The 16,943-nt window shown below is 45.5% G+C and overlaps 1 protein-coding gene across 1 annotated transcript; it reads right to left on the bottom strand.

Moving 5' to 3' along the window:
* SNF8 (SNF8 subunit of ESCRT-II) lies at positions 1–16,669 on the bottom strand. Its single transcript, XM_044297493.1, has 8 exons — positions 16,533–16,669; positions 12,753–12,803; positions 11,607–11,745; positions 10,553–10,657; positions 9,137–9,209; positions 8,522–8,663; positions 3,193–3,267; positions 1–565 (listed from the first exon to the last, which is right to left on the bottom strand). The coding sequence occupies exons 1-8, from the start codon at positions 16,584–16,586 to the stop codon at positions 428–430; spliced, it is 777 nt and encodes a 258-aa protein (XP_044153428.1). The 5' UTR covers positions 16,587–16,669; the 3' UTR covers positions 1–427.
* Between the last annotated feature and the right edge of the window lie 274 nt (positions 16,670–16,943).

Below are 16,943 nucleotides of genomic sequence, written 5' to 3'. Positions count from 1 at the left end.
TGACAACTTAAATATTCCAAAATTTTATTGATAGAAAGTATATTACATGGATACATAAGATTGCTCTTCAGCCAGGCTAGGATCCATAACTGCTATAGGCCCATTCCTCCCATGCTGGATACTCGGAGCCTCGAAACGTGGGAAGGAATACTGCAGACCCTCTGCATATGTATCAAGTACAGCCTGGCCTGGCGCACAGATGGGCTGGACATGAACTAACCGTCCTGCTCTTAGTCGCTGTATATCTCACACCTCCAGTAGTCAGATAGGAATGGGGGATAGAAGTGCCAAGTTACAGGTCAGATATACATCTCTTCTGCAGCCCATGTCAGATACACCGAGCAGAAAATAACTCTCCCTCAGAGGCTTCTTTTTTGTAGACAGAGGAGTCTGAGGTAGTGGAGATTTCTGTCATCAGTGATGGATGTCACGGAGCCCCCACCATGCTCTCATCTGGGGTGATCTGTTGACAATAAAGTTCAGAAAAGAGAGCTGGCAGCCAGTAGTGGGGCTCCTCTCCTGCTTGCGAGTCAATCCAGGCCAATCCTTCCTTTAGTAAATGCTCCTGGAGGGGGAGACAAAGTAATCACTCAGCATCTCTCGTCCTTCTCGATTTTTATACGTGTTCAGTTACAATATTAATAAAGGGTTAATCACATGCGGCAGATGAGTTGCAGAAATTTCTTTATGTACTGAAAGTGTAGCAGCACATGCACAGTTTGCATCTACAACCCTACTTGGAGCAACAGCGCAGGTGTGAGATGTCTGGCCCTGTTAATCCAGGGGAGCCTCGTGACCAGTGGGTTCAGGCCCTCGCTGCTCAAGAAGTCTGAGGAATGAATCAATTCGCTCATCCCTAATCTATGTGCTTGCACCAAAACAACTCACTTCAGATGAATGGAACTGATTTTCAGTCATAGAAACCTCTGCAACAAATCTGCCGCATGCGCATTCATAAATGAATTAAGAACCTTCACGAGTCTGGCATGATATAACTGCTGCCCAGCTGCAACCACCCATTGGCACAGTGCCAACCAGTGCTATGAGCTTGATTGGTTTCTAAGCATACATTGGACAACAGCTGCATCTTCCATCCAATCCAGTTAATGGCCACCAACCTTAGGGCTCAGCTGCTTGGCAGCGGACACACAGTATCCTCGATCTTGCTCCAGTATAAATCAGATTTTATAAGAACAATCTCTGCGATAATGAAGATCTCATGTTCAGTGACAGCAGTACTTATATGCAGATTTCATTCCGCATACGGCTACGGATTTCACTCATATAGCAATGGATGAAATCTGCAGCATGTCCACAACAAAACAATCACGCTGCAGATTCGAAAATCCACAGTATTCTTAGAATCCGTGAGGGTGGGGAACACGTGCCGGAGCCAGACGCAACTGATGTGTATGTGCACTATGAGCACGGTCTGGCATCCGTTGCCTGACAGATAATAAAGCTGCATGCAGTGTTTTTCTGTCCAGAATTGTCTGACAACTTGTGCGCTGGGATACCATCAACGATCCCACAGAAAACTGTAGGATGAGACTTTTCAGAGGGAAATAGATGGCTATCTGTGACCTTGGCCTTTTAAGATGGCCAGATAATCGTGAACACCCGACAATCTGCCCGTCTTAACAGTGCAGCCGATTACTGAGCGAAACACTCGTTCATCAGGTGAAACCGTTGTTCCTTCAGGCACCTGAATTATCGTTTCTGGGCAACAGATCTTTGTGTCTAAACAGCGATCTGCTGCCCAGAAACAATGCAGCTGTATGAGGACTAGCAATAGCGACCACTTGTTCTCATACTGTGGAGGTGATCTTTGTAGATCCAAGAAAAACATAGATACCGACCCGTGTGTGTTCTGCAATTTATGGACCGCACATGGGTGGCACTATGATAGAAATGCAATTGCGGACAAGAATAGGACATGCTCTATCTTTTCTGCGTGGCTGTGGACAGCACACTGTGTGCTGTCCGCATCATTTGCGGACCTATTCATATGGTCGTGAGCAGCGAGCGAGTATACCGCGCGGGTGCAATGCGTGAGGTGAATGCATTGCACCCGCACTGAATCCGGACCTATTCATTTCTAGGGCTGAGCACACGAGCGGTGATTTTCATGCATCACTTGTGCGTTGCGTGAAAATCACAGCATGTTCTATATTATTTTTTCGTTTTGCATTTTTCACGCAATGCAGGCCCCATAGAAGTGAATGGGGCTGCGTGAAAATCGTAAGCATCCGCAAGCAAGTGCGGATTCGGTGCGATTTTCACGCACTGTTGCTAGGAGATGATCAGGATGGGGACCCGATCTTTATTATTTTCCTTTATAACATGGTTATAAGGTGAAATAATAGCATTCTGAATACAGAATGCATAGTACAATTTTTTTTTAATTCCCCTTAATCCACTTGTTCGCGCAGCCGGCATCTCTTCTGTCTTCATCTTTGCTGTGCACAGGAAAAGGAACGTTGATGACGTCACTACGCTCATCACATGGTCCGTCACATGATCCATCACCATGGTAAAGGATTATGTGACGGACCATGTGATGAGTGTAGTGACGTCTTCAAAGGTACTATTCCTCAAAGAAGAAGACAGAAGAGATGCCGGCTGCGCGAACAAGTGGATTAAGGAGAGTTAAAAAAAAAATTAACCCCTCCAGCCCTATTGTACTATGCATTCTGTATTCAGAATGCTATTATTTTCCCTTAGAACCATGTTTTAAGGGAAAATAATACAATCTACACAACACCAATCCCAAACGGGTCTGGGTACCACATTCAGTTTTTTATCACGCGCAAGCAAAACGCATTGCACCCGCGCGATAAAAACTGAACGGAACGCAATCGCAGTCAAAACTGACTGCAATTGCGTACCTACTCGCTCGGGTTTGCCGCAACGCATCTGGACACGCTCGTGTGAAAGGCCTAAAGCACCAACCTAAACATTTGGCAGGGATTCCACTGAGCTGGTCTTTATAACCCAACAGGATGATACACAGAAGGGTGGCATTCATCAGACCCCATAAGCATTCAATCATCTTCTCTGGGCAATATTGATTGTTTGTGCAGTTTGTTAAATGTCTACACAATAGAAAGATAACGGACAATGCTACTTGTGTAGAGCAGTCACACTGCCCTATATATCTCAAGCTAACGATACAGAAGGGACATCACTTACCAGGACGTGTTTAGCTCTTTCCTTCTCCCAATTTAAACTTGACCTTATTTCACTGACTGTTACATAGCCCTTCTTCTGCAGAAGAAAAAGTCAAGTGATAAACACATTTAGCTATACAAAAAACGTTGGGAATTACTCAAGCCCTGCGTACTCCAGAATTCTGGCTTCAGAAAGTTGCTTTTGTGACTTTTTGGGTCTATCTGTGCAAACATTTAGCATTTTTACACCACTCCAGTTTTGAAAGGTGGGCACGGCTAGGTATGTTAATTAGTCGCACAAAAGTTTCCTGTTTAATGATGTATCAAATATGTGTGACATTTGATGAATTCGATGCATATTACACCAACAGACTTAAACTGACTTAAAAAGTTCCCAATTCCTCCTCAACATTAAAATTGCAACACCAAGAAAGACAAGCCGTAAGGTTATGCAAATCAAAGAAGTAGCAGTTGTCGCTAAGATCTGCAAATGATCACCTTTTCAAGCCTCTATCTCCAATCTGTGGCATGTAGGAGAGGCATAAAAGCCAGATTTAAAGCAAAGTTTAGCCACATGAAATCACAAAAATCGGATCAAGTCGTGTGGGATGATTGTGCGATGCCTCCTGGTTCGTCGACGTGCCAATTATCTCCACTTGTTGCACACTGACAACGACAGAATCCTTGATCTGAGAGACTAAGGGTCCATTCACACGTCCGTTGTTTCTTTCCTGATCTGTTCCGTTTTTTGCGGAACAGATCTGGAGCAGTTCTGTACCCATTCATTTTCAATGGGTCCTGAAAAAAATCGGACAGCTCAATGTCTGATTTTTTTTCAGGACCCATTGAAAATGAATGGGTACAGAACTGGTCCAGATCTGTTCCGCAAAAAAAACGGAACAGATCAGGAAAGAAACAACCGACGTGTGAATGGACCCTAAGGCTGCAGCTATTGATTATTTTAGTAATCAAGTATACTATCAATTAATCCAATGATTAGTCAAGTACTCTAATAAGAAAAAAAATTAATTAAAAGAACATTTTACTTTATGAAAACTCATCAACCCCCCCCGTGCCATCAGTCCTCAGCACCATCAGCCCCTTCCATGCTATCAGCTCCCCCCTGTGCCATCAGCCCCTCCATGCCATGTCCCCCACTGCCATCAGCCTCTCCATGCCATCATGTTCCCCAGTGCCATCAGCCCCTCCATGCCATGTCCCCCAGTGCCATCAGCCCCTCCATACCATCCTGTCCCCCAGTGCCATCAGCCCCTCCATACCATCCTGTCCCCCCAGTGCCATCAGCCCCTCCATACCATCCTGTCCCCCCAGTGCCATCAGCCCCTCCATACCATCCTGTCCCCCCAGTGCCATCAGCCCCTCCATACCATCCTGTCCCCCAGTGCCATCAGCCCCACCATGTCATGTCCCCCAGTGCCATCAGCCCCTCCATGCCATCATGTCCCCACTCCCCCAGTGCCATCAGCCCCACCATGTCATGTCCCCCAGTGTCATCAGCCCCTCCATGTTCCCCCCTCCCCCTGTAATACTTACCTTTCCTGGCAGGAAGCGCAGCTCACTGATATGGAGTCCGCAGGAGAAGGACCGCAGTGTCGTCTTCTTCCCAAAATGCACTGGGACTTGACGTCACACAGCGTTACGCAGCACACACTGACGATGTGTGCACGCCAGGCCCAGGACAGTGCAGTACCGACGGGAGACCACGGAGCGGTGAGTGATAGGCTTGACTTCACTCATGCTCCGTGGTCACATGATCAAAACAATTTTTTTTGTGTCGATTACATTGAGTAATCGTTGCAGCCCTATGAGAGACCTTGGTTTAGGACTCGGCAGATCACTATGCACCTAGGCTTTGATGTCAGCACCGTTCAATGTTGTGTGTCCCGGTGGTTGGGAGAACAATGAAGAACTGGAATGACAGCAAGAGGCGCACAGAGGAGAACCTCTGCAGACGGATCATCTGATTAGAAGAATAGCGCATAGTGATCCATTCTGTACTGCAAATCTAATTGGATGTCACATCCCAAACCTAGGTTGACAGTGTCTACAGAAACCATCAGAAAGCATTTGCATGACAATGGGCTACGAGCCAGACGTCCAGCTACAGGTGGTCCATAGACCTCACACCACCACTCGCAAAGGCTATCATGGTGCACAGCAAGATGGCAACGGATGCAGGAATGAAGGTTTATCCTCTTCAGCCATGAGCCCTGCTTTTGTCTTACGCAATGATAGCCAAAGATTGGTCTTCACAAGGGACACACTGGTCCTGCCATGGGATAATGGTGTGGGGCGGCATAATGTACGGTAGCTGGACCCCTCTACTCTTCATTCTAGGTACACCAGCAGCTCGCCATTACCTTGATATGGTCGTGGTACGTCTATTTATCCACAGTGTCCCTAGAGCCACTCTTCAACGGGACAACGCCAGGCCACGTATTTCTGTATGTGGTGCTCGATACTGAATAAATAGAGATGTTTTGAACATTTTTTATATAATTTGCACATCATTAAAAGGGTTTTCTAAGATTTTTTTTTACTGATGAACTGAGGATCTCATAGCTTACCAAGCACAGTGCCGTACATTGTATAACAGCTGTGCTTGGTATTGCGCTCAGCCCCACTCACTTGAATGGGGCTGAGCTGCTCCTAGGCCACGTGACACATGAACATGTCGTCACTTGGCCTAGGAAAAGCAGAGAAAAAGCTGCGGCGCTCACAAGACCGCCCTTGCCTTCTCAAACAGCTGATCGAAGGGGTCCTGGATGTCAGACCCCACCGATCAGACACTGAAGTCATCAGTATAAAATCTTGGAAAACACCTTTAGCATGTCTATCGACCCAGTGATTTCCATAATTCCACCAGTTTTCCTTCTTAGTGTTGCAGATTCAATGTTGAGGAGTGTAGACTAGGAAAGCTTTCCATTCTTCCCTCTGCTGGGTTCGTTTAAATGCAACAAGGTCTTCGGTACATAGCCCTAGTGTAAATCCGCATAAAGAAGAATCCATACACCAGTAACCATGAGGGCCCCTTCAAATATAATCAAGGCACACAGCTACATCCATACATGCTTCGGTGTGTGGTGCTATAGTGTAGACCCATTCCCATTAGTGGTCAAGCCCTGCGGCAAAAAATGGGTGCTATCACTTTTTAGTTTGACTTTAATTCTAAGCTGCAAGGGGTTTCCCCCACAAATATCAAGTTACTTGTTGGATGATACAAAATGTATTTTTTTTCAATTGGCATTACTTAAATGCTCCAGTGTATAGGCATTGCTCTTACATGCTGCATCCAGATGTTTTTGTTGGATAACATTACATACAAAACAAAACATACAAGCCTAGAATTTTTTGTGCTGCATTTTTACCAGCCGCTGCATGCTTTGGTTGCGGGGGGTTTTCTGGAGTTTTACCAAAGCCTGAAAAATGTGAAAAATACTAGAAAAACACTGTCACTAAAAAAAACAAAGTGCTTGTAAAAATTGGAATTCATGGTGTTTTTACAAGCCAAAAAAAAAAAGTGTGGCAGTACCAATACTCTGATTCTTATTGACTGGCTTGTACAATAGCAGAAATTATTCCTCTGCTTGTGTAGAAGAGGATCTGGGTGGTCTTAGGTGGACATTCTGAGATGCAACCAAAAGAATACCAGGGGATGCCATAACAAGCATGCAACAGCAATATCTAAAAATAGGAGCTTTCTATAATTTTTTAGATTGTTTTGCCTGATCTGAAAGAGTAAAGTAATATTTATTTGTGGAACAACCCTTCTGGTGCTGAGATAATGTCTTTCATTACACTGTATGTAGTAACTGACTCCTATGTACATAATGGAATTGAAAACCCTTAGGCCCCTTTCACACGGGCGAGTATTCCGCGCGGATGCGATGCGTGAGTTTAACGCATTGCGCCCGCACTGAATCAGGACCCATTCATTTCTATGGGGCTGTTCACATGAGCGGTGATTTTCACGCATCACTTGTGCGTTGCGTGAAAATCGCAGCAAGCTCTATTTTGTGCGTTTTTCACGCAACGCAGGCCCCATAGAAGTGAATGGGGCTGCGTGAAAATCGCAAGCATCCGCAAGCAAGTGCGGATGCGGTGCGATTTTCACGCACGGTTTCTAGTAGACGATCGGGATGGAGACCCGATCATTATTATTTTCCCTTATAACATGGTTATAAGGGAAAATAATAGCATTCTGAATACAGAATGCATAGTACAATAGTGCTGGAGGGGTTAAAAAATAAAAATTTAACTCACCTTAATCCACTTGATCGCGCAGCCCGGCTTCTCTTCCGTCTTCTTATTTGCTGTGTGCAGGAAAAGGACCTGTGGTGACATTACTTCGATCATCACATGATCCATCACCATGGTAAAAGATCATGTGACGGACCATGTGATTGGATCATGTGATGACCGGAGTGACATCACTATAGGTCCTTTTCCTGCACACAGCAAATAAGAAGACAAAAGAGAAGCCGGGCTGCGCGATCAAGTGGATTAAGGTGAGTTAAATTATTTTTTTAATTTTTTTTTTAACCCCTCAAGCGCTATTGTACTATGCATTCTGTATTCAGAATGCTATTATTTTCCCTTATAACCATGTTATAAGGGAAAATAATACAATCTACAGAGCACCGATCCCAAGCCCGAACTTCTGTGAAGAAGTTCGGGTTTGGGTACCAAACATGCCTATTTTTCTCACACGCGTGCAAAACGCATTACAATGTTTTGCACTTGCGTGGCAAAATCGTGCATGTTCCCGCAACGCACCCGCACCTTTTCCCGCAACGCCCGTGTGAAAGAGGCCTTAAAGGGGTTTTCTGACTTTTTTATACTGAGAGGTCATCAGTATCTGATCGGTGATCGGGACCCCCGGCGATCAGCTGTTCACTGGACAAGTGGCCTAGGTGCAGCTCAGTCCTATTCAAGTGAATGGGGCTAAGCTGTGATACAAAGCACAGCCGTTTACAATGGACAGCAATGTGCTTGGTAAGTGGTGAGGACTAGGAGGCAATGTCACTCACCAGTACACTGAGTTCTCCTCAAACATCTGATCAGCGAAGGTCTTGTGTGTCGGGCCTCTGCCTATCAGATACTGATGGCCTATCCTGAGGATAGGTTATCAGTATAAAAAAGTCAGAAAACACTTTAAATTATATTGAATGTCTACAACCACCACCACAGATCTGAGGAGTGTATTCAACAATAACAGTGAGGTACAAGAGGAGTTTAAATTCACTTCCTCAGTCTTATATCCACAGACCCAGATGTAAACCGCCACCGACTGCTGCCTGACCAGCAAATAGAGACATCATCTTACTGACCTCTGCCAGCTGTAAGACCACCGTGTGATCCATGTTCAGTTCAGCTGGAACTGACTGCACCAGGTAACTTCCGCCCACCGGGATGATACCAAAACCACTGCCGAGGACTTTTAATTTTTTAATTGCTCTGATAATATCATCCCTAAAAGAAGAAATGAGTTTGGTGAAATGTGCAAAAGACGAAGAAGAAGATGTAATGACACCATCCACAAAGAGTGTCCATGGATATACTATAAAGTCAAACACCAGTGCAAATACATAGAACTTTGTAAAGGGTAAAAATGGAAAAAGTACAACACATTTAGATTATTGACCCAGCACAGCGACGCTTCGACTGTACTGAGTCTCTCTCTTTTTTGGATTAACTATGGAAGGGTGTGATTGTTTTCTCCCACTAATATATATCACCTACTGATCATTTGCATTTTCAGAAAACCGACATGGAGACATCTTCAATAACATACTTCTTGAGGTGACTGGTAAATGTATTATTAACCCAAAAAGGGTTATAGCACAGGGTCTATTCCATGATCAGAAACCATTTAGTGTAACAAATACAGATATAATATAAAAGTCCATTCCCCAATGACCCCGCTGCACATAATGGCTACTCACTGACTGACATCCTGAGCCAGCTTCCCTCTTCCCTTCAAAACCTGCTGGTGGAGCTCAGCCAGGGTTATCAGACCTAGGAACAAATAATTAGAAGTCACAGGGAGGAATGTGCTGTGTATGACAGGCCACACACGGTCTGCAAAGCCCATCTGTAAGTGGAACATAGTAATAAACGGAAGCAGATCTCAATTTTCCGATATTCTGGAAAGTTAGAATTTTACATTGGGGGTTTCTGAGCTCAGATCCTAAATATGTCCATGAAAAGGGGTCACAGCTCATGGCTCTGGTGACAGCGATGTGTAGGTGCAGTGCATGAGACCACTGCTGCCAATCACTGCCTCATCAGTATACCACTAAGGACAGCAGTTGGCCGCAACAGTCACGTACCGAACACCTACACGTCATTGTAATCAACTAGGACAGGAATGGCCTCTCCAGCTGTTGCAAAACTACAATTGCCAGCATTCCCAGGCTACCTACAGCTATCAGTCTACAGCAGGGCATGGTGGTTTTACAACAGCTGGAGAGCCATGGCCATGCCTGAACTAGGAGGACAGGACCGGCGGCACAGAGAACAGCACCCTGGAAGATGAGGTAAGTATACCATCTTTTTTTTCTATTTTACAACAATTGGGGGCTTGAAGGAGATTTTTCATTGTTACGGACAACCCCTTTATTATGCTACACTATGTAAAGGAAGCAAGTTACAGCTAGAGGTCTATCCAACTGGGAGCTAAAATGGCGCAAGAAAATATTGTGCAGCTTTTGTAGTGCTAAAAGTATACCCCAGACAACATAAGTTATGAGTCAGGTGTATTTATGAGAACTGAACTACCCCTGCCTCCTATAATGGTTATTGACAGGCTGCTGTATATAGTGCCACCACCAAAACTGCTGACAGATCCACTTTCAGACTTGCACTGAACATGAGTACATAATCCTGCCATCAACAGACAGAGGTGACCACTCTGCATCCACAGTTTTTTTAGTTTTTTTTTTTTTTTACTTTTAAATTGTAGCATGAGATTTATTAAAACCAGCGCAAAGGAAAAGTGGAGGAGCTGTCCAGAGCAACCAATAAGATTGCCGATTTCATTTTCGTAGGAATCTTTGAAAAATAAATCCTGGAATCTGATTGGTTGCTCAGGACAGCTTTTCCATTTCTCCACTGATTTTATGAAAGTGCCCTCAGTTTTTCCCTGTTGGAGGGAAATATGACTATGATCGCTTCATTTCTATATGAGGAGACTCCAGTTGCAGCTGTATGTGTTACAGTATGATATAAAAAATACATATAATGGAGCACACATTTGTCTGATCACCCAGCAGGGGGATAGCGGACTAGACAAGTCTAGTCCCTGTAGCATCGCCCCCACCCTCAGCCATAAGCATGCACGGCCGCCGTCTAACACTTACCTCCATTCTGATGCTTTAGAGCCAGACAGACTTCTACTATCTGGACACCAAGCTCATAGTAGAAATCTCCGACACCCAGCATTTCTGACCAGAAGCCTTTACCAGCTGAAAAACAATACACAGCGGTCACTCTGAAACCGTTCTAGAATATGAGGATTTCTAAACTATATTATCAATGATAATCCAAATACAAGGCTTGAGTGTAGGGCTGCAACGAGTACTCGAGTAAATTGAGTAACAAAATCCTCGATGCAATTATTTTTTTTCGTTTGTGTCATGTGACCACAGAGCGTGAGTGAAGCACTTGCTATTACTCACCGTTCCGTGGTCACCCGCCGGCCCGCACCCTCCTCCTGACATACACACATCGTCAGGACATTAAGAGCGCACTATGACCTAATGCTATCTGACGTCAGGAGGACAGTGTAGCGCGCAAAGAAGAAGATGGAAGATCTGTGAAGTGTTGGTGGTGCCCCTACAGGAAAGGTACCTATTTAACTGATGGCTAAGAGCAGAGATCGTAGCACTGGGGAGCTGAGGGTACGGAGGACTGATGGAATGGGGGGAGCTGAGGGCACTGAGGACTAATGGCATGGGGGATCTGAGGGTACGGAGGACTAATGTCATGGGGGGCTGATGGCACAGAGTACTAATGGCATGGGGGGCTGATGGCACAGAGTACTAATGGCATGGGGGGAGCTGAGGGCACGGAGGACTGATGGCATGGGGGGCTGATGGCACAGAGGACTGATGGCATGAGGGGAGCTGAGGGCACGGAGGACTGATGGCATTGGGGGCTGATGGCACAGAGGACTGATGGCACGGGGGAATCTGATGGCATGGGCGGGACTGATGGCACAGGGTCCTTTCTTTTAATTAGTTTTTTTTCTTATTAGAGTACTCGTTTAATTGCTGGATTAATCAATAGAATAAAATAATCGATAGCTGCAGCTCTACTTGGGTGTGGGAAGTCTGACATGATATATCGCTTACTATAACAGACCTAAACCCCATGTTGTATGTGTAACTGACTGGGAGGACAGCTAGAACTTACAAGCCAGAGGGTCCACTCCAATCGTCGCGCACATATCTTGAAACTGAACCCGGAACTGGGGGTTCTTCCGAATTTCCTGTTTGTGTTTACTGGCAAATTCTTCTAGATTTGTCTTGAACATTTCTAGCTGCTTAGACATCTACAATAATGAGAGGAACATTCAATGAGTGATTCACAGCCAGCCATTACCAGGATCTGACCTACCTTTATCAGTACAGACATTGGTGGCATATCACTAGGACAAGGCTCAGCAACCTCTGACACTCCAGCTGTTGTAAAACTACAACTCCCAGCTCGCTCCATTCACTTCTATGGGAGTGCCAAGAGCAGCCAAGCAAGTGTGCATGCTGGGAGTTGCTGTTTCACAACAGATGAAGTGCCGGAGGTTGCTGATACAAGTTCTAGGATATCAATGACCCATTGCTGAGGGTTCAAATGAAGTGACCGCCACCAATTGCTAGAATGGGGTAAAAATAAAAAGTGCAATGCCTTGCACAGTAGTGCGCTGCTTGTGTTTTTCAAGCCCGCATAGTACACATTGGGGGACATTTGTCAAAAATGGCACAAAGTAATACTGGCTTAGTTGACTGTAGCAACCAATCAGATTCCACATTTTATTTTTCAGAGTTCTTTAGGAAAATGAAAGGTGGACTCTGATTGGTTACTATAGGCAACTAAGTCTGTTTTCCTTTGCAGCAGTTTTGATAAATCTCCCCCACTGACTGCAGAGATCAGACCCTCACCAACTGAACATTAATGGAATATCTTGAAAATTCTCTGTCAGAAGTGACACCATATCGTCTGCTGCCTACTACCGCTAGATATAGATACAAAGAAAAGTGTACCCTCATCCAAAAAAATAAAGTAGGACCGTGTGCCTGAGTTCTTAGGTATAGGTGCAGTAACAGGGCAGTCTCTATCTCGTCCCCCTCAGACATTTGTGGTCCGGATTTCTCCTCCGTTCTGTTCATGGCATCAGAAGCAGTTACCTCCTGTCAGCCATATCAGCTTTCATGGGGCAAATATATCACAATCACCAGTGAAACCCCTGGTAATGCTACGACAGCAATGCAGACCCTCCCGACTTCTCTGCATGGCCAGCAATAGAAGAGTGCTGACAGAAAATACAGCTGAGGCTCAAGTCACCTGTACAAGCTGGTCCTCTGCCAAGACAGTCCCTCGTTCCTTGTACTTGGCCTGGAAAGAGTGGAGAGCTTATTAGAATTTTATACAATGCATTTTTCTTCCAACTAAATGGAAAAGATCATCTATCACCAGAATGCTGTTCTAGGTGTATGGCTCAATTAAAGGGGTTATCCCATGACTAATGTAAAAAAAAGAAAATCAGACATCATATAGTACATGCAAATCTATTTCTAACAAAGCTAGAACCAGCCCTGTACCTCACATGGATCCAGAGATCTCCCCATTCATTGCTCTGCTAGATTTATATCAAGTTCACAGCTCAAGTGGAGTGTCCTTTCTGCTGCAGCTAAGAGGGCGTGTCTCAGGTCTCCCTATCACAGCTCAGGATGAAACTGAGCATGTGCAGCCAGCAGGTCAAAGAAATAAGAAAAAAAACTAACAGCAGGTGGCGCTATACAGATACATTTTATTTAATAACTCAGTGGCTATGCTGAATTTTTAATTACATGCAATTACAAAAGTATTCAGATCCAGGAGCTGGTTTAAAAATTGTACAACATTTTTCATGGGACAACCCCTTTAAATTAGAAAGCTATAAGCATGTATGTTTGCTGCCATAAGGAGAGATGAAAGAGATCTCCCAGGGAACACATAATACAGTAATAGGTATTAGGCCTCATTCACACGACCATATCTGTTTTGCGGCCTGCATATCACGGATTCGCAATATGGATGTGGTCCGTGTGCCATTAGCATTTTTTTTTTTTGCGAACCCATTGACTTTAATGTATCGGTGGTCCACGTTTTGCAGATGTATCCTATCTTTTTGCAGAACAGACATATAGATGCAGAAAGCACACAGATGATCCGTGTCCTTTCTGCATTCATATGTCCATTCCACAAAAGTATATAATATGTCCTATACTTGGCAGCACAATGCCACTGAAGTCAATGGGTCCACAAAAAATGCGGATGCAACATGGACAGTATCCATATTTTGTGGATCCACAATACACAGACAGAAAAACACAAAGTTGTGTGCATGATGCCTTAGATGCATGGCCAGCTTTAGACTGTGATGCTCCTAAATTTCATCTGTGTATCTTAAGGGGGGGATTCATCATTGTAGGTGTATTTGATTTTAGTTGTTAGATCAGAGGTGCCATGTGGCCGTGCGCCAAATTTATGAAAATGTTGCACAGTAATAATAAATTCTTCTGGAGTGCAGGGCTTGATAAATTCCCCCCTATGTACGTAGGCAATTTAGAGACAGCAGTCACAAGGCATCTCCTGAACTCCTCTCTACCCAAAACGCCTTTCAAGGAGCTGCTCCCTCTAAGCAAATTAAAGGGGTTGTCTCACTTCAGCAAATAGCATTTATCAAGTAGAGAAATTTAATACAAGGCAGTAACTAATGTATTGTGATTGTCCATATTGCCTCCTTTGCTGGCTTGATTCATTTTTCAATCGCATTATACACTGCTTGTTTTCATGGTTACGACCACCCTGTATACCATCATCGGTGGCCGTGCTAGCACACTATAGAAAAACGCACCAGCCTATGTGAGCTCCCATGGTCCCGGCCAACAGAGAGGTCGGCACTTTTTCCCATAGTGTGCAAGCATAACCTCCACTGGTCGGTTGCAGGGTTGTCGTAACCATGGAGACGAGCAGTGTATAATGTGATGAAAAAATTAATCTAGCCAGTAAAGGAAGCAATATGGGTAATCACAATACATCAGTAAATGCCTTGTTTTAACCTTTTCCACATGAAAATGCCACTTGCTGAAATGACACAACCCCTTTAAGTGTCTCAGACCATGTGGCTTCATTAGTAGCATGTTCGTATACAAGGTGCAGTAGATGCAGCCAAATGGACCTGCTCCATAATCGGGAATCCCAATCTGGTGTGCATTTTTGTGGCGATTCCAAACGAGTAAATCGGTTAGGCGTCCTAAAGGGGTTGTTCAAGAATTGGGTTGTGTGAACATCCGGTTAGACATCGCTGCAGCAGAGATCGGATACCATTGCATCAGGTTACCATTTTTCAAGATGTAAGGGGAGATGGTCACCACCACAGCCAATGATTGGCTGTGGCAATGTCCAACCGGACGTTGACATTGAGGGAGTGCAGCGGAGCATCGCAGGCCTGACTGAGAAGGAGTGGGGAGCCAGCACCAGGAAGCAGGTAAGTAATCTTCTCTTTAGAGCAGGCATCCTCAAACTGCGGCCCTCCAAAACTATAAACTTCCAGCATGCCCGAACAGCCTACAGGTATCAGCCTACAGAAGGGCATTGTGGGAGTTGTAGTTTTACAACAGCTGGAGGGCCGCAGTTTGAGGATGCCTGCTTTAGAGATCCGGTAGAGAGAGTGAGTGAGAGTAAGGGCTGTTTCACACGAGCGGATGCCGTGCGTGACATCCGCTGCGTGAATGACAGCCAAGACCCGATGCAGACAGGAGAAGCACGGACAGCAGACAGCAACATGACTGATAATGCTCTGTGCCTCTCTGTGATCTCTTTACTACAAAATCACAGTGAGATAAAGTTGTCACTGTGATTTCGTAGTAAAGAGGTCACAGAGAGGCACGGAGCATTATCAATCATGTTAATGCTCCGTGCTTCTGCTGTCCGCATCGGGTCTTGGCTGTCATTCACGGAGCGGATGTGTGTGTGGGGGGAGGGGGGCTAGGGTTTCTTGCACAACTCCTTTAAATAGAAAAATTGTGCCATACTTACCTCTTTTTCCAGTGCTGTTCCATGCCAGCACTGTCCAGTCCTCCAGCCGCTACTTGTTTAGAGACTGCATCAGTGTTGTGCAAGTATATGCCATGTGATTGCTGCAACCAATCACTGTCCTCAGTTGTAGGCTGCTGAAGACAGTGGCTGGCTGCAGTGGCCACCTGTTAGTCACCAGTGCAGTCTGCAAACAAGCAGTGGCAACGGTGGGGAAAATGGTGGCAGAGAAAGAGAGAAGTATTTTAATCACTTTTTATACCATTCAGGGGCTTCTCCGAGATTTTTAAATACCTGAGACAATGACATTTGTAACGCACTTTTCTCACAGAGACTCAAAGTTGTGTGGCCGGGATGACTGCCTGGGTAGTCAGTGGCTGCCGTACGGGACACTCAGCCCCAACACACAACCACCCCAGGGTCATTTTCATAGAGAGCCAGTTTGCCTATTTGTATACTTTTGGATTGTGGGAGGAAAGCGACGCATACACGGGGAGAACATACAAACTCCATGCAGATGTTGGAACCCAGCGCTGCAGGGCACCAGTCTTCTTTCATCCCCTAAACGCTAATGGAAAGGTCACACGTCTGTGATGGTTTTCACTGGCTGTTATGACTCATAACAATGAAATAAAGTGATACAGACACAGAATCCACACACAGTCGGGATCTCCAGCTGCTGGGAAACTACAACTCCCAGGATGCACCCCGCAGGGTTGTAGATTTGCAACAACTAGAGAGGGACAGGTCCTAGACCACTTGTGAACAGAAAGACCAGGTCCAATCACATAACAGAACCTGACTGGTTGCTATGGGTAACAGTACTACTCCCCGGCAGCCATTTTGAACAAGTATTGCCCATGACGTGTCCGGTGACGTCACGGTACGGAAAGCACTAGGTGTACAGGATAGTCACCACTGGCATTTACAGTACAGTCTTGGCAGCTCTGCACTGGGGAACACCGGGCACAATACGAGCCTCCCTCATGTCTATACATTTACAAGCTGGGAGCCTACGACCCGGTTAACCCCAAGTCCGTTCACCTCTGCCAGCTTCTTCTTGGCTATCGCCCCCGCTCCCACCCCTCTCCGGTGCATGATTGCGGCTCACAGCTTCACTTCCGGGAGTGACTAGAATGGAGTTTCTCCTGGTGGGTATGACGTCACAGGAAGAGGAGGAGACCCGCGGTCTAGTGGGCGGGCCGGGCCCTCCCAGGTTATAGAGGAAACACGTTGGTGAGGTGAGCGGACGTCTTCCCTGGTGTTTACATGGGGCAGAAGGCTGGATGGGAGATGTTCGTTACATGGGACTGTATTCTGGCGGGGCTGAAAGGAGGTTAGCTATGTTATTTACATGGGACTGTAGGTTGGAGAGGGCTGGACAGAAGGGAGTGATGTTATTTACCTGGGACTGTACATTGGAGGGGAGGGATGTTCTGCAGAATGGGACTGTAT

This window comes from Bufo gargarizans, chromosome 6 (assembly GCF_014858855.1).
Source record: "Bufo gargarizans isolate SCDJY-AF-19 chromosome 6, ASM1485885v1, whole genome shotgun sequence".
Classification (NCBI taxonomy): Eukaryota; Metazoa; Chordata; class Amphibia; order Anura; family Bufonidae; genus Bufo; species Bufo gargarizans.
The sequence above is the reverse complement of the archived record's forward strand: the minus strand, read 5'-3'. Positions and strand labels throughout refer to the sequence as shown.